Consider the following 21,464-nt stretch of genomic DNA (forward strand, 5'->3'; position numbering starts at 1 on the left):
CGGCGGCGGAGGCGGCGGCAGCGGTGGCGGCTGCTCGTCCTAGCCTGGCGGGGGCGGGGGTCTGGAGGATGGGGGCGGGAGGAACAACGGGCCGGTGAGGAGCAGCCGCCGCCGTCTCCGCCGGCGCTTCGGCAGCCGCCGCGGTGGTCGCCTCGGTCAGCGCCGTTCACTCTCGGGCCGGCGCCTGCCATCCCGACATCTCGCCCGGGGGAGGCTGAGGCTGAAGCGCGGCCGGCGGCAGGGGGACGGTCCGGCCCCGGCCCCGCAGCGGCGCGGGCGGCCGCAGTGATACCCAGCCCCGGCCCGCCGTCCGTCTTCGCCCTCGTTGCCCGCAGCCAAGATGAACCGGGGCGGCAGCAGCCCGTCGGCCGCCGCCAACTACCTGCTCTGTACCAACTGCCGGAAAGTGCTGCGGAAGGTACGGGCTCGGCCTGGGGTCCAGCCCGAGAGGGGCGCTTCCTGCCGGCGGGGCTCGGGCAGCTCGGCCCGGGGGCGCACTGTTGGGGCGAGGCTCAAAGCCATCCCGGGGCACCTTCCCCACGCCGAGACCGAAGAAGGGGGCGTGGGTTGAGGGTGGAGGTTTGCACTGCTGCTTTTTATCTCCGCCGGGACAGATGCTAGTCCCGAGGGGTTGGGGATTTTTTTTTTTCTTCCGATTTTCTTTTTGCTGCCGGTAGTCTTTTTCGGCTCACCTCCCTGCCTTGCCACCTCCGGCCTGCTCCGCGGGCGGAGGGAGGGGGGGAGCGGTTCGATCCTCCTCCCGGTGCTGTTGATGGAGGTCGGTGTGAAATCTGAACAGCCTGGTCTGGGCTTGAGGAACCTGGCTGCGTCTTTGCTGTGGCTAACTCTCGGCGGGGGTTGTTTTTGTTTATTCGGTCGCTTCTGCCTTCCTTGCCTGCTCTCCCTTAATACCCCCCCTTTTTACATTCTTTTGACGGTAGTCTTGTGTCTGTAGTTCAGTGTTGAAAGGAACTGGTAAAGCAGCTTGAACTTTATGCCCATGGGAAATGCTGTTCGACCTTACAGTTCCTTTGGGGTTGGGGGAGGAGGAGACGGAGGTGGACGTAGGTTATCACTCCTTAGCAGCACCCCCCCCCCCGCCGCCCCTTGTAGGTCCAGAAAAATCAGAAGTACAATCAGTTTATTGCTCCAGAGTGACTGATAGAAAGTTTACTCCAGAATTGTTTAGTTTACTTGGCTTAATCACTCCGTTGAGGGGTGGGGGAGGGGAGTGAAAAGATGTCGCTTTAGAACGAGAAAAGCTTTTAATCAGACTTTAACAGCCCCCACTGGGTAATATTATGATCAGTTTATTTTTCTCCAGACTCTATTATTACATTTCATCAAGTGGAAACGTTAGTTGGGGTGCTTCTGTTTGTCCAGTACAAATGAATTAAAATTGCTGAGCTGTGCAAATACATCGGGACTGAAAGACTAGGATGAATACGGCACCGTTTTTAGTCAATTTCCCCAAATGCAGTTCAATTGGGATTGTTATTTATATATTAAAAATATAAAGAAAGCATGTAAGTAAGCAAGCTCAAATATTTGCGCTCTTTGTCCAAAAACTGTTTTTCTTCCTCTGTGGGTCAGGCCAAGTGCCAATCAAAGTTGTTTTTCAAGCCTCTTTTCCCTGCAGTAGGGCTGCTGCTTCCCCCCCCCCCTCCACTATTTTATTTGAGATCATGAAGAAAGCAAAGAGATTTTAGATTTGAAGTTAATCGAACAGTTAAATATGCCTTAAATTGTGTTTATTGGATATGTTTCTCTTGAAACAGATTTTTATTAAATGTGCATGTTGAGTATGTGCAGTTATTTTTTTCCATAAACTCTGGGATCGAATTACAGTTGATACTTGCTCAGCTCATTGTAGGGCAGCTTGTGAGAAATGTAATGGATCAGAAGTGCAGATCAGCTTAGTTGAATGTTAACTCTTTCACTTCAGGGTTAGATGTCATTGGAACCTAGCTTTAAAAAAATTATTATTTGCTAACTTCAAAAGTGGTTAGTTATGTTTTTAACACAAAACAAATTGTTGAGACACATTTGCTTAAACACAAGCCTGGTTAAAATAACAGTTATTTTTTTTTTGACTGAATAAGGAACTATACTGACTTTGACTTTTTTTTAATGCCTCTGGCAATTTGGTAGGCTAATAAATTTGTTTGGAGGTGATATTAGGCTTCAAAATCTAGTTTTTCTTTTAGGAGAACCATGGTTATGGATCCATCACACTTTGCTAGCATTCTTTATATTTTCCTCTTAGCTTTTGAGAAACTATTTCTATTTACCTAGAAAGAACATCCTCATTTCTAGTCATTATTAAAAGAAAGAGGTATATGGAAAATGGATATTCACCATTTTCATATTTTATAATTGCTATGTACCTCTGCCAGTATTCCAGTTTTTAGTAACTCCAAGGTATTTAATATTGATTCATGCAGTAGCATGAAATAACTTTAGATGGAAATGGGATTGTTTGAGCCAGTTATGACATGACTTGGCAACATTTGTAGCTTTTAAAGAGTGCTATTCTTCAGTGCTCTTAAAAGAGATCAAGTGCTCAGCATTTTAAATTCTTTGTCATTCTAAAAATAGCATGGAAGAGTTTATTTCTAATAAAGAGATGATTTTCTTTTTGCTAGAAAGTATATGACTTTAAAATTCATCTGTAACTCTCAAAATGCGATTCTTTGAATTGATCTTGTGTTTTCTACTTAATAAAGTGTTCAGTACTAACCAAGTGAGTCACAGCATACTGAATTTTAGTTCAGTGTAGTCCATAATGAGGAATGAAGCTCGGGTATATTACTCTTTGCTGTTATAATCCTCATTAATGATGGGGAAAGAGTCACCTTTTATGTGGCATGAAGCTATATCTTTATGTAGCTTAATCTGTTGCAATGTGTTGAGTTTGGGGGGAACTTCAAAAGGAACTGGATTCTTCAAATGGAGTAACTTGGTTTATTTAACCCGATGTCTGAAAATTGAGCTGTATATTGTATGAGAGTCAACATTTATAATTAGAAGTGCCTTTACAATTTGGATTCAGGGCCATCAAAAGTAGAAACACTTTTTAAAATATTGAATGTACCTAATTTGGTATCTTAGGTCAGGAACAACAATATATTTCCCAGATAGGAGAACAAATGAGCAAACAAAAAACTATCCTCCCGTCTATAACTCTATATAAAGTCGAACTTGCTCTGTTATCAGTGAAACAATTCAATAAAGCTTCTAATAAAAGAGGAATTGCTTCTACTTACTTTGGGAAAGTTAATGAGTTTTGAAGTGTCATACATTTTACTTGAAGAAATTCCAGTGACGCCTAGATAAATTTTAAAGCGAAGTACCAAACTGCATTAAGGTAGGTAACTGTCAGTCCACTCATTTTCTGATGAATAAAAGGGGGCATATGACAATTTTTTTTGAGTATTGAGCAGCTAGTGCTACTGAGGTGAGTAAAACTGCATGTAAGTTGGAAGATTTAACATTTGAAAATTCTTCATGTGTTTAGGTAGTTCTAGTGATAGATCTTTATTGGTTATTACATTTTTCTGCTTTGTTTATATAACCACTTATTTTGACAGCTTTTGGTGGGTTTTTAAGTGAGAAGACTGAAAATAAAATGGGGACTATTAGATGGAACCATATGAACCACTTTTATAATTAAAATTGTCAATTAATAGCAATTTTTTCAGGTCCAACCAATAGAATATAATTGCTTTGGCTGATTTAGTAGCTATAGTCTACCTCGGTTAATCTGGTTTCTTGCATATATATTTTTGATAAAAAAATAACAGTTTTTATTTTATCTTAACTGAACTAGGTGGAGATTAAGCAGTGAATTTATGACAGCAAACCATTATGCAGTGGTTTTCACACTGCTTTTCAGGGAGCCCTAAGAGGCGTCAGTGTTCATAAATGCATGAGTTGGATTACATTTTTCAGTACCTTTAAAATTATTTTTAAGTTAGAACTTAAGAATACAGCTACCCAAAAATATGTGTTCCCAAATTTTAACAAGTTGTTATCAAAGTTATCTTTTGTTACAGGATTATTCTTGTGCAGGCCTTGAATTAAAACTTGTTCTGCTACCTTTGTGCACGTATTTGAACTTTTTTGTTAATATGATATTGATAGGAAAGATTGTCATTGATTACGAAGGCTTTGGCCTTCAAAAAAAAAAAATCCTCCCTGCACATATCTGTTCATACTCTTACTTGTGAGAACGCAAAGGTATTGTTATCACTAGTTGTTACTTTATAGCTGAAGCATATTAAAATCCATTGTTTTGTATGTTTATATGTTTCATAGTTCAGTTGAAAGTTCATTTGTCAAAGGGATTCTGCTGCTTTCTCCCACCTCCCCACCACCCAATAAGTAAACTGCCAAAACATAACTGCTAAAGTAGTGATGCTGGAAGCCACAAGATGTACTCATAGGTAGGTCTTGTAATGTGGGGCAAATTAAATTCCTGGAAGGCTAGCTTCCTCTGCAAAATGTAGATAATCTCTACTTGACTTAGGGGTTGCTGCATAGCTCAGGAGAGGTAATGTGCGTTCGAGTACTTTGTAAACCATAAAGTACAACTATAAATCTAAGAAAAACATGAGCCTATTTATGTTCCCAGAAGACTGTAGTTCTTTGTGAGTCGTGGCAATCTGTTTCAATACATACTGAGTGATTTGGTTAGTCTTCACTTTTCCGTCCTTTTTAATTATTGTCTATAAATGAGAAGTAAAGATACTCTGCAACATACCGATTTTTGATTTGCATATTTCTATTTGTACCTACCCCACCCCCTCTTAAACAGAGCGAGCCGGTGAGCGCTGCTTTCATTTTTTCCAATAATTAAATAAAATGAAATTGCCTTTTGGGCACTTCAGCAGATGAGGGGAATTAGCATTTAGTTTGAAAAGACTACGAGTCAGAGATGATCATATTTAATACAAGCTGGGGAAAATCCAGCTGGGTTAAGCAAAGAATGTTTAATAATTCTAATTTAGGAGAAGAGTTACGGGAGTAAAGGTGTCTTAGCCTTTTCATCTTCTCCCTTCTCCCTTTTTTTCCCTTTTGAAACTATTGGGTTGTAACTTCAGTTTGCCTAGACTTTCACAGTTTTTAGAGTGCTTTCACATGATGTCAGCTGTTTCTCACAAACAGAAAATTTAAGTGCCATGACCTCTGTCATAAAAAGTCCATTTAATTCTTAGAACTGCTTCTATAATAAAACTGTATTCTAATTGTCCCCTGCAGTATTGAAGCTGCCAGGGAGTGTCCTCACTTCCAGCCTCCGCCTCTGTGAGTGCCTGTAGGTCCCCACAAACTCTCCGTCTGACCATTCTTTTTATTACTAACAATGAATGTTGTCAGGTGTTCCTGAATTTTCAGGATCGCTTTTCGTATTTTGGAGCAAATATTTATCAACATCATGCCTGGGTAATAGAGCCATTAAAAGTGCAAGCTAGACGAATGGATTTTCCTATATGAGGGTATAGAAAGTTAAGTTTACTGATAGGGTTTCAGATCCCACACTGTAACTAACAAGGAGCTCTGCTTGTGGAGTTTTGGTGTGCTATCAAAGAAGATGACTCACAGTTAACTCTTTCATTTCTCAACTTCTTATCTGTGTCAGGCCAGATTTTCCTCACATACTTCAGTCAAAACATCGCAACAGATTGCATGCAGAATCAGCCATGAAATTCAGCTGTCTTATATTAAACAGACACTAAAGAGATTTGCACAAACGTAAATGTCACTCTGCTCGCTGTTTTTTTGTTTTGGAAAATAAAGTTATTTTCGTAAAAATACGTGCCTTATGTTAACATGTAATGGTTTTATTATTTTAAGGGAACTAACATTTAACATTTTCTCAGTTTTAACTTCTAATACAGTAAATATTGACAGTTATAACCCACACATCAACAAAAGCTGTTCGGCATTCTCAGTAATTTTTAAGAGTGAAGGAATTCTGAGACCAAAACATTTGAGAACTGCTGAGTCAGAGTTCATATAAATGTATGGTACATATAAATGTAATTCTCAGGAGTCTATGGGGGAAAATAAGAGGCTAATACCACTGACAGAAAATGTGGATAAGGCCATCTCATCACCTCTATTTTGTGTGGGGATGACTTACATATGCTGCCTGGCACCTTTTCAGTGACATTCTAAAAGCTTCTCTACTACCATAGTGAGACTGAGGCTGACTAGAAGTGATCTTTACTTTTTGTGAGCATCTGGTAGAAACCAGGGAGGGGGAAAACACACATCTCTGGCTCTGAAGGAATATTCTCCTAAGTTCTACACAATAACTGAAGAATGGTCAGATCCAAAGATTATGTCCATTGTGCTCTAATTGGTTTGTTTGGGGCTGAAAAGGAAAGAAAGGCTCTGAGTAGCCGGGTTAGCCTTTTTTTCTTGAAAGCTGAGACATGTGGGAGAAGCAACCAAAGAAGAGACAAGAAAGAATCAGAAAAGTATCAGTGCAGGCTGCTGATAACAAGCATGGGTAGAATAAAGAAACGAAAACCACCACTGTAGACAGAAGATAGGACGACCCTGACTGTAGGAGTTCCTAAATACTGCAATCCCCAAAGATACAGTGCATTTTCTATTTTGTGTGTAGGGGGTGCAGTTACCCTGTCCACACAAGCTATGGCAGACAGTCTGTTCAATGTGGTCCCCAAGGCACCCGCATAAGGATCTATTTATCTGGTTAGATCTGATGACACCTATAAATGACTACCAGTATCTGAACTGTCCTTAGATATCACTGGGGGGGTGGGAATGGGGGAGGAGGTTTGATTCACCATATATAGTAAATACACAGCAAAGCCAAAATGTGTAGTCCTGTGTCCCACAGTTACATTAAACAAAGAAGTAGATGTGGTATAAACTGTTTAAAAATACATACCCCATACCATCAAAATCTATAGTTAACATGTAGAATTCCTGCTTGTCTTTGGAAATTCTTCTTCAAAACTCTTAGGACGTCTCAAAAGCGTTTCCTAATCTTTAAACCGTTTTCCTTCTATCTCAAGACTGCCATGCTGTCCATTTATCACACTTCACACGTTAAATTATGATGAACAATTTACATAGATCTTTCTGCTACTAGGTTGCCTGTTCTTTGGGATCTGGTTAATAGGAAGTTTATTTTTAGCAAAGTAGAATTTTGATTTAAAGATCTATTATTCTTATAACTACCGGCGGTGTACCTATATTGGATACATACAATCTGATAAAATGAAGACTTTTCTCTTTTTCCAAGAGATGTTTGATATTTGTCTGATATATCTGTTCTTTGTGGTCATATTTTGTTCTATTTATGAGGAACACATTGAGAAGTTCAGAACAAAGATGATTTTAGTGATAAAATCATCTTTGCAACCACGGAAATGTTTCAATGAAGTATCTACTTTTTGTAAGAGGTTTTTTTTTCTTTTCTTTTTAATGTTTTTATTTATTTTTGAGACAGAGAGAGACAGAGCATGAGCAGGGAAGGGGCAGAGAGAGAGGGAGACACAGAATCTGAAGCAGGCTCCAGCAGCAGGCTCCAGGCTCTGAGCCGTCAGCACAGAGCCCGACGCGGGGCTTGAACTCACGGAGTGTGAGATCACGACCTGAGCCGAAGTTGGACAGTTAACCGACTGAGCCACCCAGGCGCCCCTGTAGGGAGTTCTGATAGGGAGCACACACATCAGTTCACTAAGAGGGTCAGGACACTGATGTTAGCTATTGGTCCTTCTGAGAAACATAAAATGTCCATTGCTTTCATATGGACACCTGTTCTGTCTCCTGGAATGTGCTAGTGTTTTGTAAGGGATGGCAGTTTTGGAGTACTTAGGACATACCTTCAAACTTACAAGATTCTTTGTAGGCCACCTCCTAAGGTTCTTTCCACATATTATCCTGGCTGAGGCTTTTCCTCCTCTACTTCCCCCAAGTCCTCTATTTTGGAAATCTCCCAAGCCAGCTGTGATCTTCTTGGCCAGCACGCACTCCCTTGGTAACTGAACCAGAGAATTGGTCCTAGGCCTGGACTGCCCCTTAGTTAGCGTTCACTTTTCAGATCCACCCAAAAGTGAGTCACTTGCTGGTCCGTGGGCCAGGTTATTGACTGCCTCCTGAGGGGCACCTCAATATTATCGGATATTTAATGGTGGGTCTACATTTTGTTGCTCAAAGCTTCTAATAAGGAGTAACAGGCATTCTACCTTACATTTCATGAAGAATATATTGAACATACCAAATATACATAAGTATGACCAAGTATAAAAATGGCTGATTTAGGGCCATATTCTTTCTTGCATCAGAGATTTCTTAAGGTATAAAATACATATTTGAGTAAGACTTACTTTTTTTCCTAATTAATAGCAACTTGTAATGGAGGCATATGTTCTCATTTCTAGATAACATTTTATTTTTACCTCTCCCTTATCGCAAAGATGAAACTAGTCACCTGAAGAAATGAAATCTCTCTTTCTAGTAGCTAGAGGCTGAATATTGAGAAGACTGAAATTAACCTCATGGCTAACTAGAGCTGGATTTTGTGGAAGATTATTGTAATTATCTGAGATTGTGACTCTTAGTTTTGAAATGCATTTTATAAAATCAATAACGATACTAGCTTCTTTTGAATACCGCCTATGTGCCATAGACTGTGCTAAATATTGAAACCCTGCATATGTATCCTATTTAATCATCACAATGAACCTATAAAGAATTATTACTCACATTTTATGGATGAAGAGATTAGGGCTCAGAGAGCTTTAGTTACTCGATTAAGATCATAGTACCAAAACAGGTCTAACTCCAAAGCCTGGCTCGTTATACAGGTATAAGCACTGTATTTCCTTACATTCCACGTTTTCTTTATGTGAATGACTCGTACAAGACATAAAATTAATGAAACTTAACAGGACTTGATTACTTAAGAGATTAATAAGAGTGATTTCAAATTCAGATATTTTCTACTAGTTTATTTTTACATTAGAAATGCAAATTTCTCTAAAAGATTAAATTGATTGAGAAATAAATTGAAGTTCTCATTCACAGTTTTGCCCTATCTAGTTAGCTCTCTTCTCTCTATAAATCTGTTGTTAATTATCTTACCAGTCTTCCTAATCCCAGGATACATTTTTCCTAATTTTCCAGCAAACTGTGACCTATTTCGTTAGCCAATCAAGTCATTCATTAGTTCAGTAACATCGATTCACTCAGTACTGTTGAAATATCTGACAAGGGGCACTGTCTAAAAATATTTTAAGTGTTTTGTCTTTTGAATAGGACCCCTAAGAAATGTTCTCAGCTTTCGGTAATCTCTTTGGGTAAAAAAGAGTTATTTATGAAGATAAGAGATCATGTGAATGCTCATTTCCACCATTCATTTTGGCTTTCTGTGGTAAGGCAAAAATGATGGTAAAAGGAAACAGAGAGCCCCTGGGACTGCTGTCCTTCCACTGGCTTCCCCACCTGCATTCTGTGTTCTACGTCCACAGAAGACTTACAGAAGAGTTTCCAGTCTTACCAAAGGTGTATGTTAGGGAGAAGAGTTTGTGGGAAGATGGCAGTTCTGCTATTCGTAAAGTAGAACTCTCGAGAGTTTTCCATAACAACACAAAAAGATTCCTAGTTAAGCACTATGAATATTACCGGTATACTCAATAGGCATTTACTGATTATCTTGGAAACCTAGCCACTAGGTGGAACATTGTTTCCAAGGGAAAATACACTCCAAAATCTAAGTAACTGCTTCACTGGAGGCTTCCCTAACTTTGGTATGCTTAACACTAAAAAAAGGGTAAGCGATTTTGACAAAAAAATAGTTTTTAGTATGTTCATTCTGGGAATATGTTTGGTTATTGTATCTAATTCTGTTAATGCATCTCTATCCAATAGAAAATTCTGTTAATGCAGCTCTATCCAATATTCACGTAACAGTTGAAAAGAAGGGGATAAAAATTGGGTGATAATCAGGTGTTGGGATAACCAAGGGCCCAGCATCAGGCTGGCTTATCCTTGGGTGCTTTGTGTTTACTAAGGCTCTGCCCCAGCTTGGTGCATTTTAAGCTGGGTGGCATATTTTTTACTACCCATTTTGTCTTTAAGGTAATGTAAATGAAAATCAATTTTATTTTATTTTTATTATTTTTTTAAAGTTTATTTATTTTGAGAGAGAGAGAGCATGAGCAGGGGAGAGGTAGAGAGAGGGAGAGAGAGAATCCCAAGCAGGCTCCACACTGTCAGCACAGAGCCGGACGTGGGTCTCAAACCCACAAACGGTGAGATCATGACCTGAGCCAAAACCAAGAGTTGGGCACCTGAACAACCCAGGTGCCCCAAGAAAATCAATATTAATTCCTCAGCGAGTTTCCTTTTTATATGAAGTTAGGAATTTAACTTGCATATCTTATTTTTTGGGGTATAAAATGATAAAGAACACAAACCCAGCCAATTTACTTCACCAACAGAGAATTAAAACAAAAATCACCTAAGCTAATGGTACCTTAGCACTAAACCCCAAGTAATATTCAAATTCTTTTATTTTACATAAACATTTTTGTGTATTAGTTGAAATTAGTGAATTCTCAGGTGGGGTAAAGAATATTTGTTGTAGTCTTAGTTTTTGAAATACAGTATGACCTATATAGTTAATAATCTTCTAAGATACTGTTTTGTATTATGTAACTATTAAGATAACTACAAGGTCTAAGTTTTAATATTCTTGAGGCAAAGTGCATGGTTGAACACCCAAGATTAGCATGAATTTGCAAGTGTTCTTTTATGCAAGAGAACTACTTAGTATTTAGTGCCCTTAGAGTGAGGGACAGTACATGTTTAGGTAAATAAGAATGTAGAAACAATTCTCTCTTTTGGCAAAAGTATATACATTGCCCTTTTATGCTTATTCTACATCTCAATGTTATTACCCCTTCATGGCCTTCATACTCTTAAGCAGTCAAGGAATGTAAAGGCTGTTAGCATTTATAAACCACTTGCATACTATATGAATGTCTGTTATATTTATTAATTCAGCTCCTACCTCTTAGGTACTGAACACACCGACAGCAAGGATATCAGGGCTCTTGCCTAAGCAGTGTCATGAGTTGCAGCATACATCTGGATCTCATAAAGAGAACTTCAAGAGTATGCTCCTCATTTGACAGATGGTATAGAACAGTGTTTGGCAGATTTTTTTTTTTCTGCCAAGGACTAGCTAGTAAACAGTTTAGGTTTGCGAGCCTAAAGTAAGGCCTAAAGTAGTTGTCTGTGTGACAACTACTCAGCTCTGTCCCGGTGTTGCGAGAGCAGTAGATAACCCATTACAGAATGGATGGTTTTGTACCAATAAAACTTTGTTTATGGACACTGCAGTTTTAACTTTATATTATTTTCACATGTCATGAATATTCTTTTGTGGGTTTTTTTTTTTTCAATTGTTTAAAAATGTAAAACCCAGGCAGTACAAAAAGAGACAGCAGGCTGGGTTTAGCCCGCAGGCTAGCTTGCTGACCTCCAGGTGTAAAAGATGGCGCAAGGAATTTGGCATCTTCTGAGGTGTGCCAGCTCATACTAACATAGGTAATATGTAATAGGTAATAGTACCTATTTAAAAAAAAAGTCTGTGTCATTCTAACTGTATAAAACTAATCAAATGCCACTCTGTAATAAACACTGCATTTATAAAAACATCTAATTGATGGGGCACCTGGGTGGCGCAGTCGGTTAAGCGTCCGACTTCAGCCAGGTCACGATCTCGTGGTCCGTGAGTTTGAGCCCCACGTCGGGCTCTGGGCTGATGGCTCAGAGCCTGGAGCCTGTTTCCGATTCTGTGTCTCCCTCTCTCTCTGCCCCTCCCCCGTTCATGCTCTGTCTCTCTCTGTCCCAAAAACATCTAATTGGAATGACCTGTCTATTTAGTACCTGGATAAGTTAGGACGGATCCAAAGTAAAACTTCTAAAAATCTGTAGTTACTAAACACCCTAGAAAGCCCACGTGTCAGGCCATTGAGCACTTATAAACACAGAGTGCTTTTTCTCCTCTTTGGAAGTAACACCTTTTCACACCTTGTTTGATTTTCAGTAGCAGAACCAGTATGTATTACAGAGCTTTACATTGTAATTATGGTTACTTTTTTGAGAGTTTTGCAAAACCTAATTTATACGAATGGTTTGGATTGATAGGCCATAGTGCAAAACTAGTTTCTTAAGAGTCCGAATGTATTTTGTGCTGGTCAGAGTCCCCAGTTAGGACTGCAGAGCTGTGTCATTCATATTGTCTTTGAGGTCTTGGGTGGAGTGGGCATATGATAGTTCCATAGATATTTCTTAGGACTGCAGCTAGGCAAGGCAAGAAGCTTAGTACTTTTTCTGTAGTAAGTTTTATACTTATTCCATTAAAGTCCTAATTCCCTAACTACCTTCCTCCACCAACATTATCACAGTGGCAGTCAAGAAATGTGTCATCTGGTAAAGGAAAAAAACACACACTCCAGACCCAACAGGGGTAGTACCTGAATGCAGAGATGTATGAGCGTTGATGTGGGCAGTGTGTGTGAGGGGAGGGTGATGCAGTGGAGACAAACCCCACCTCCGGTGAGCAGACGTGATGGCTGTCAATACTTTATAAAAATGGAAAACCATTAATTATCCAGAATACTTGTTAGGACAGTGAGCTTTGAAAATTTCACACTGAGCATTTAGTCAGTGAGTAAAATGTGGCACCGTTTATCAGGGTTGAACATTCGTAAAAGCATGAGTATATGATGTTTTTCCGTGGTTGAGATCTAATGATATCCAAAGCAATGACGCAGTTGGAACAAAGTACAAGATTTAGACCCTGTTCAGTCCAGAATTTTCATTGAAATGAAGATCGACAGCTATGCATGTTAATATTGTGTGCTTCAAACGAGATCTGATAGGGAGTTCTTTTGACCAACCCTTGTTATGATTGCATATTGTTATGGTTATACATGGGAGAAATGAATGTGCCTAACCCAAGTATTGATATGGTTGACTATTTTATGTTATGAAGTAACCACTAATCTGATGCACTTGGTTTTAAGTATAATTGACGTACATTATGTTAGTTTCAGGTATACAGCATAATTATTAGATGTTTATATGCATTGCAAAATGATGACCACAATATGTCTAGTTACCACCCAGCACCATACGGAGTTTCAAAGTTTTTCTCTTGTGATGAGAACCTTTAAGATTTACTTTCTTTGAAACTTTCAATTTTGCTATACGATGTTGTTGACTGTAGTCACCATGCTGTATATTACATCCCCACTACTTATTTATTTTATACCTGGAAATTTGTGCCTCTTGATCCCCTTCACCAATTTTGCCCACCCCTCTATATCTTTCCTTCCCTCTATATCTCCCCTTTCCACCAATCCATTCTTGGTATCGATGAGTTTGATTTTGTCCTGTGCATTCCTTTATTTTTTTAGATTTTCACAGGTAAGTGAAACCATACAGTGTTTGTCTTTCCCTGTCTGACTTATTTCACATAGCATAATACCATCAAGGTCTATCCTTGTTGTTGTAAATGACAAGATTTCTCCCCCCCGCCCCCTCCATGGCTGAGTGGTATTCCATTGTGTGTATATATCACATCTTTGTCCATTCATCCGTTGATGGGCGTTTAGGTTGTTTCCATATCTTGGCTGTTGTAAATAATGCTGCAGTGAACATAGAGGTGTATATGTCTTTTTAGATTAGTCTTTTTGTTCTCTTATGATAAATACCCAGAAGTGGAATTGCTGAATCGTATGGTAGTTCTATTTTTAATTGAGGAGCCTCCATACTTTTTCATCCATAGTGGCTGTTACCACTTTACATTCCCACCAGTAGGATACAAAGCCTCCCTTTTCTTCACATCCTCACTGACACTTGTTATTCCTTGTCCTTTTGATAATAGCCATTCTGACAGGTGTGAGATATCTCATTGCGGTTTTGATTTGCATTTCCCTGATGATTAGTGATGTTTAGCATCTTTTCATGTGCGTATTGGCCATCTGGATGTCTTTGGAAAAATGTCTATTTAGATCCTCTGCCCATTTTTTAATTTGGATTTTTTGGTGTTTTTTTTTTTGTCATCGTATGAGTTCTTTATATGTTTTCAATATTAACTCCTTCTCAGATATATGATTTGCAAATATTTTCTCCCATTTGGTAGTTGCTTTTTTATTTTATTGATGGTTTCCTTGCTGTGCAGAAGCTTTTTAGTTTGATGTAGTACCATTTTTGCTCTTGTTCCCTTTGCCTTTGGAGTCAGATAAACAAACAAACAAACAAACAAACAAACACAAAAACACCAAGAATGATGTCCAGGAGCTTACCACCCTTGTTTTCTTCTAGGAATTACATGTTTCTCATTTTACATTCAAGTCTTCATTTTGAGCCAACTTTTGTATATGGGTTAAGATGGTGATCAGTTTCATTCTTTTGTATGTGACCGTCCAATTTTCCCAACAAATTATTGAAGAGATTGCCCTTCCCTGTTGAATGTTCTTGCCTCCTTTGTCTTAAATTAATTGACCATATATGCTTGGCTTTATTTCTGGGTCCTCTATTCTGTTCTGTTGACCTATGTATCTGTTTTTTTTTGTTTGTTTGTTTGCCAGTACTGTACTATTTTGATTACTATAGCTTTGTAATGTATGATGTCAGGGAGTGATCTTTGCTTTTTTTCTCAAGATAGCTTTGGCTGTTTGGAATCTTTTGTGGTTCCATATACATTTTAGGACTGATGCACTTGTTTTTTTAAAAAAACAAATCCTGTCTGGGGCTCTTGGGTGGCTCAGTCAGTTGAGCGTCCAGCTTCGGCCCAGGTCATGATCTCAGTTTGTGTGTTCGAGCCCCGCATCGGGCTCTGTGCTGATAGCTTAGAGCCTGGAGCCTGCTTCGAATTCTGTGTCTCCCTCTCTCTCTGCTCCTCCCCCACTCATGCTCTGTCTGTCTCTCTCCTTCAAGAATAAATAAAAACATTAAAAAAAATTTTTTAATAAAAAAGTAAAAAACTAATCCTGTAATGTAAAAGCAGCCATTAATGGAAAATATTTTACTTTTAATTGATGGTAAGCTTTTAAAAGTAAGTACATCAGTGCCTTTTTCTTTTGTTTCCTTTACGAATGGCCTTTATTAAAGCTATTGCAGAGAACATATTTGTCACAACGGCAAATGGAAAGAATTGATAACTAACGAGTACCTTGATGATAACTCCATTTCACTGCAGATATTTATAGCAGCAGTTGAATTTTTTAAAAACTGAGTAAGAAACTCAGAATCCTGCCATCAAAGCGCTGGCAGGTGTTGCATCTTTTGTTGCCGAGGGCCACTAAAATTTGAACCTGTCGTGACTTCATTCAACAATTGTAGCTTTTAATAAACCACTGTGTTCCCATTTATGAAAGGTACTCTGATGTGAAAAAATGAAGTAGTTTGTCCTCTCATACTTCTGGCTTGTCCCTCACTTTGTCAGTAACAGGTATGCATTTCATGACCATAAAATAGTAGAGGAGGATATTGTGACTCTAAAAGTCCGTTTCTTTTTATTCGATCGTTATAGTCATTTTAATGCCTTTTAGTGTTTCTGGATGATTATTTTACAGAGCCGTGGAACACTTGAAAACCAAAATGCAGTGTGCTGCCAGTTGTAGATCGGTCAATTCAAGATAAAGGATTTCTAAAGTGAAAATGGAAGTCCGTGGGAAGGCTAGACTGGACTCACAGAAACTTGCTACATACCTTTTCTGGAACATATGTAATGCATAATTGGTTTCCAATTGTTGCTAAAAGAAATTTACATTCAAATACTAAGTACCTTTGCACAAGTTTATAGCAGATAGTTGCTTTTCAAGACCAGTTAGTTGATTCACGAGAGACACAAGCCATTTTCTGATGGGCAAGGGTGTGTTTTCCTGAATGTCATTGCAACCCCAGCAGTGACCTAACCACTGGATAGCAAGTTTTAGGAATTAATTTGGTTTTGATTGAAGTAATATCCTTTCCAAATTGCTAGGATTGATTCTCCCCTTCCACCCCCAGACTGAAGCTATTGTTTTATTTAAAATGGTTCACTTGGGTTGAAGTCATTTATTAACAGAATAACAAGTCCGTAAGTTAGTAAGCTTGTTTAATGTCTAGGACAATGGTTCTTGAAGTGTGGTCCTGGAACCAGCAGCATCAGCATCACCTGGGAGATTGCTAGAAATGCACTATTTTGGAACCCACTCCAGAGCTGCTGAATCAGGAACGTTGGAGGTGAGGTCTGTCCATCTGTGGTTTAGCAATCCCTCCAGGTGATCCTGATGTACTCTTAAGGATTGCGAACCTCTGGTCTATGGTCATTAACCTAATGCTTATACAAATCAGAATTGTGTGTGTCCCTTTTATTTTCAGTATGTATTATTAATTGAGAAATACGGTGAAAAGAGGAAATTGTTTCAGATTAAATCAATACTAAATCCCTACTCTTTATAGGCAGTAAAAGTAGGACCAGCTCCAGAATCAGAAGGATTCCTTTGCCTGTTTAAAAAATATAGTTGCAGATTTGAGACCATCTGGTACAATATGCTCTCACCTGAAGAAATCTAATGTCATATTCTATTGTTGCTGGATTCTGAAGTTTAGCTTCAGGAAAAAAAGAGAGTTGGGTTTTGGAAGCTATTTTATGACTGAAATCAAATGAAAATATCTTTTGGAATTGCTTGTTTACATAGAAATAAGTGTTTTAGCACCAGCATTGATAGACTTTGCTGGGCCTCACCATCTTAGATTATTTTTATTTCACAGAAGATTGATGTTTTAAGCTTTTGTGGAGAAGATTATACTGGACATTTTGTTTTTCTTAAACAGAAGGAGAAGTGACACTATTTGTCCTGAAGACAGGTTTAGGATCGAAAGATGGGTTTTTTTTGTTTATTTGTTTGTGTATTGTTTGAGTCTTTTAGGCAAATCTAAATATGCATGTAAACTACGGATATTCTTTTTTACCTGTAAACTGGTAGCTTACTGTTCAGTTACACACAGGGTGTCAGAAAGCTGAATCAGGAAGTCTGAAAAGTAACACAAAGGAAACTTAAGCACTATTTATTATATGTGGGCTCTATATAAATCAAAAGGATAAAAAATTGCTCGTTGAAAGGAAACAGTGTTTTGGCTAGTTGCAGTTCTGTCCAGGATAGTGAATATGAATAATTTTATTTTCTTATTTGGTTGCATATAATTTCGAGGTCATGGGAATTTTTCTCTTATTGTCTCTAGCTGAGTAGTAAAATCTAACTTGTGTTGATCTAACTGAGGAAAAATAATGGATTGTACTAAATTGCCCCCCACTCCCAAATTCCCTTATGTGTTAGCTGCCCCAGAAGCATATGTAATTACTTGATTCTAACCCATGGAGAGTGATGCGTTTGTATTGACCACTTTTCTATCCTTCTGTGAGGAAAGGACTAATATAGTACCTTAAATAGAACTGTCTCCATGGCAATGGGCAGTCAGCTTTTGACTTTGAGCCTCATAAAAAAGGAAATTTAGAGAGGCATTTTCATGGTCTAAAATAGCAGTGCAGCGAAAGTGAGGTATGAGAATATTTCCTGTCAGTTATTGCATGTCTGATTAAGCTAGCATATCTCTTTTTTTACATAACACTTTTTATCTGAGCATTTCAAAATGCTACACAATTCCTTCTCTTAATTAATGAGTGATCATCATTATCTTCAGATTAATGGAAAACTTGAGAAGCTCAGATGTATGTTTAGGATCGGGACCCCTGTCTGTGAAAAAAGAAAGGGGGGGGGTTGCCTAGCTTTAGTTGTAATTTTATTCTCATGAAGAATAAATATACTGAGTTATGGGTCGTTCTTCATTATATTGAAATAGAGTTCTCTGGGGAACACTGGAAGCAATGACAAGGTTACAAATCAACACTTTATGCTTATGTTTCCCCCCTAACTGCTTCCTATAATTATGAGTCTCTGGATCAGTTCTGTTTAAAAGACTGTCCTGGCAACCTGCCTGCCTTCCTTGTTCCTTCTTGCATCTATACCCACTTAAGAGGCAAAACTTTGGTTGGGCCACCGAGCTTTCAGTAAAGGTCAGTGAGAGTACTGTATCCTAGGGGCTAAAGAATGAGACCACATTATCATTTGTAATCTTTCGTCTTTTCTATATTTCCTTCTTGACTAAGCCTTATCTCAGTATAGGGTTAATTTCCAGTTGAATCATGTCTTACCTTTAACGTATCATCATTAAATGCTTAATAGTCTAAGGTTACTTTTAACAAGGGAATTCATGAAACAAACATGCGACATAAATGCAGTGGAATACTGGGCAGCTCTTAGGATTAGATCTATGTATTGAAGTGAACTGATGTCTATAACAGGTTGTTGAGTGGAAAAGACTTTTTTTTTTTCCAGGATGTGAAGTTTTTCATATTTATTTATTTATTTTTCATTTTCATTTTCAAAAAGGTAAAGAGATACAGAAGAGTTAGACTCCAAAATTAATAGTATCAATTCCTCTGTGATGGGATTACTGGAAATTCTTTTTTTATCTTTTACTTCCCTTCATTGTCTTTTGTTTGTTTTAACAGTAAACACGTATTTCACAAAATTTTAAGAGCTATTACTATTTTGAAATAATAAGTTGAACAAATAATTTAATGGCAGGATAGTGCCGAGAGTAAATCCAAATGAGATGGTAAATTAAAGGCCCATTGAGACAAAAACAAAAGCTCATAGATTTAATAGATATCCATAGTAGCTGTGGGTAAATTGCCAAGGGAATAATGATTGTGTAGGTGGTTAATAAGGACTCAGATATGTAGGCATAGATGTACACAATCTGGAAAGGAATGAAGGTATTGTAGCTCTCCGTTTATCATATTAGTTATTCCAGGATTTCTCTTGAGGAACCTGATGTCCTTACTAATATTTAAACAGAAAATTAGTTTTTCTCTTTAATTTTGAATTCAAAAGATAGCTATAGTTGTATTGTTTTACCTTTATACCATGTGGTAGATAAGACTTACTGTATAAATTCCAGGAATTTATCAATTATTTAATTTGAACACCATCTATTAATCTAGAGGTGTTACTTATTAGGACCTGAAGATAGGAATAGGTGGTTACTTTATGAAATAATTTAGTTAATTAACAATTATATTCCAGCATTTTTGAAGAATAAGAGGGTATGCATAGTATAACCTAGGTTTCAGAGAGCTTACTGTGTGGTTGGAGAGAAATATATTTTCTAGATAACTATGAAAGAAGGTAAAAAAAATATATATATATATTCATATATATATATGAAAGAAGGAAAACATATTATTTTGGCGTTTTATAGATATTCATCGATTATTACTTGTCTTTAGCAATTGCGAAGGCGTGAATAAAATGTCGATCATCTAAATACAATGTGTGGAAAAGGATAGTTAAATATTAAATACTTTTTAAAAATTTTCAAGGCAGAGTGATGTGATCTTGGTGACTATTTTTAATGATTTTTTTTAATCTAAATTTTAATTTTTGAAAATGATCATCACTCAGTAAGGAGTATCTATAACCAATTATTTTGTTAATGAGGGTTTCTCACTTAAGTGGCCGTATTTTCCAATTCCGTTTTCCATTCTTAATTGTCTGGGTCATTTGTTGAGCAAAATATTGAGTTAAAGGACTACTGTGAGCCAATTAATAGTTTTGTAAATCCAGTCTATGCTATAAATCTCTCCTTTAACTTGTTTGATAATGTTTAAACATTTTGACTAGTTACATGGTGCTCTGAGAACTCAGTGTTGCCTAATTCCAATAACAGCAAATATATAGTTGGTAATATGGCACTGTTTTAAGCAGTTTACAGGTGTTCATTCATTCACTCATATAATTTTTCTCACTACCTGTTTAATAGCTTGCTATTTACCCCTTAGGTGAGGGAGAGATTCCCAGCTCTGGGTCATGGCGATGGCCAGACACACAAAACATTGGACAGATGAGATGAGCAGTTTGTTATGTATACTCACAGTCCAAGGGAAGAAAACACTATACGTCACACAGAGCCACATGGCGGTTGCGTTCAGGAGTGAATGACCACGGTCTGTGGGGAAAAAGGCTTTTGTCATATCAAGAGGTTAAAATACCCCCTGGCTCCTGTGGGAATCTGTGATTGGCTTATTTGAGTAATTCCATTGGCTGATAGGGAACTGAAACCTTCTACTCGGGAATAAGCAGGAATTGTACCTGGTCCATTGGTGAGGAGAGTTGTTTGGCCTGGGGACCTTATCCATGGTGAACAGTGTAAGGATAGGACTTTGTAGTTAGGCTATTTGAGATCCTCCTAGTTTTATTAGATGTCAAGGCAGCACATGATATTGAGCCTTAATTTTAGAGTTCATGCCATACTACCCTTTCAGGTAGGTACTATTATTAGCCCCATTTCATGGGATGAAGTTACCAGGTACACCAGGTAACTTGCTTAAAACTATGACAACCATGCCCTCAACTATTTTCTTGTACGTTTGCTTTCCCTCAACCTAGATGGAAATTCTCAGTATCCGAAAAGAAAAGCGTATAGAAATGAACTAACTCGGCATTTTTATTACTAATTGCCAACGAGTTTTCATCTAAGTGCCCTGATGATTTTATTTCATTTCTTTTCGTAAGTCTATAAACTCTAGTATACTTCAATATATTTGCATTTCTTGATTGAGAATTGCTACATGTAGTTCTTATGAAGAGAGGTGATAGTTTTGGTTTCTTCTTCAGAGACTTTGAAAGCAGAAAAATAGTAAGATAATTTAGATTTTATTTTATCTAGCATAGAGGGAATGGTCTACTGGTCTTCATTTCTAAAGGCTAGTATTTCTATGAGTAAGTTATATTTTTGATAAATAGGTAAGATACCTTTTGGTTGATAGAAATTTTGCTGGTTTGCTTGATTACAACCTTAGAATTTACAGACTTGATTTGTCACTTGATTGTCCCTGTTGTTTTATAAACATACTTTATTATACGCCAAGAAGTAATTGGTTATTATCTGAGATATATATCGTATTTTTTTACTCTACTGGTGTCAGGGCATCTCAATATTCTTGATACAATTGGTCATCTTTTCCTGTGAGTTTGGTTTTCAAATAATGCTAATCTAATTATAAATTGCCTAAATTAACTGGTTTTGTTCTTTTAAAAAAATAGGACCAAATCTTTGATGTAAGGAAGATAAGTATTTTTATAGAGTATTATTTATAATAAACTATATGACATATTTAAAGGCAAATTTTCCACATTTGAGTTCCTCTCATTCCCTTCATCTTGCCTGTGAACTTTGTCAAGTTAACTTTTTTTACATGAAACAATTTAACTTCGATGTGTTAAAGAGTCTTGAGTCTGGGATAGTGGGATGATGATAATAAATTTCTTTAGTCTTCCTTGTTTTTGTTTTTTTTTTTT

At 37.8% G+C, this 21,464-nt stretch overlaps 1 protein-coding gene across 1 annotated transcript in view; it reads left to right on the forward strand.

Annotated features, from left to right (window-relative positions):
• Positions 1-316: 316 nt before the first annotated feature.
• Positions 317-21,464, forward strand: part of SESN3 (sestrin 3) — a 74,232-nt gene continuing 53,084 nt past the window's right edge. The window contains exon 1 of the mRNA XM_047070505.1: positions 317-418. Coding sequence (XP_046926461.1) covers positions 341-418 — 78 coding nt within the window. The 5' untranslated portion in view covers positions 317-340. The remainder of the gene's footprint in view (positions 419-21,464) is intronic.

The sequence above is a fragment of the Lynx rufus genome, unplaced genomic scaffold (genome assembly GCF_022079265.1).
Source record: "Lynx rufus isolate CCGP_SWC_20201006 ecotype Redwood Valley unplaced genomic scaffold, mLynRuf1.p SCAF_9, whole genome shotgun sequence".
NCBI classification, from domain to species: Eukaryota; Metazoa; Chordata; class Mammalia; order Carnivora; family Felidae; genus Lynx; species Lynx rufus.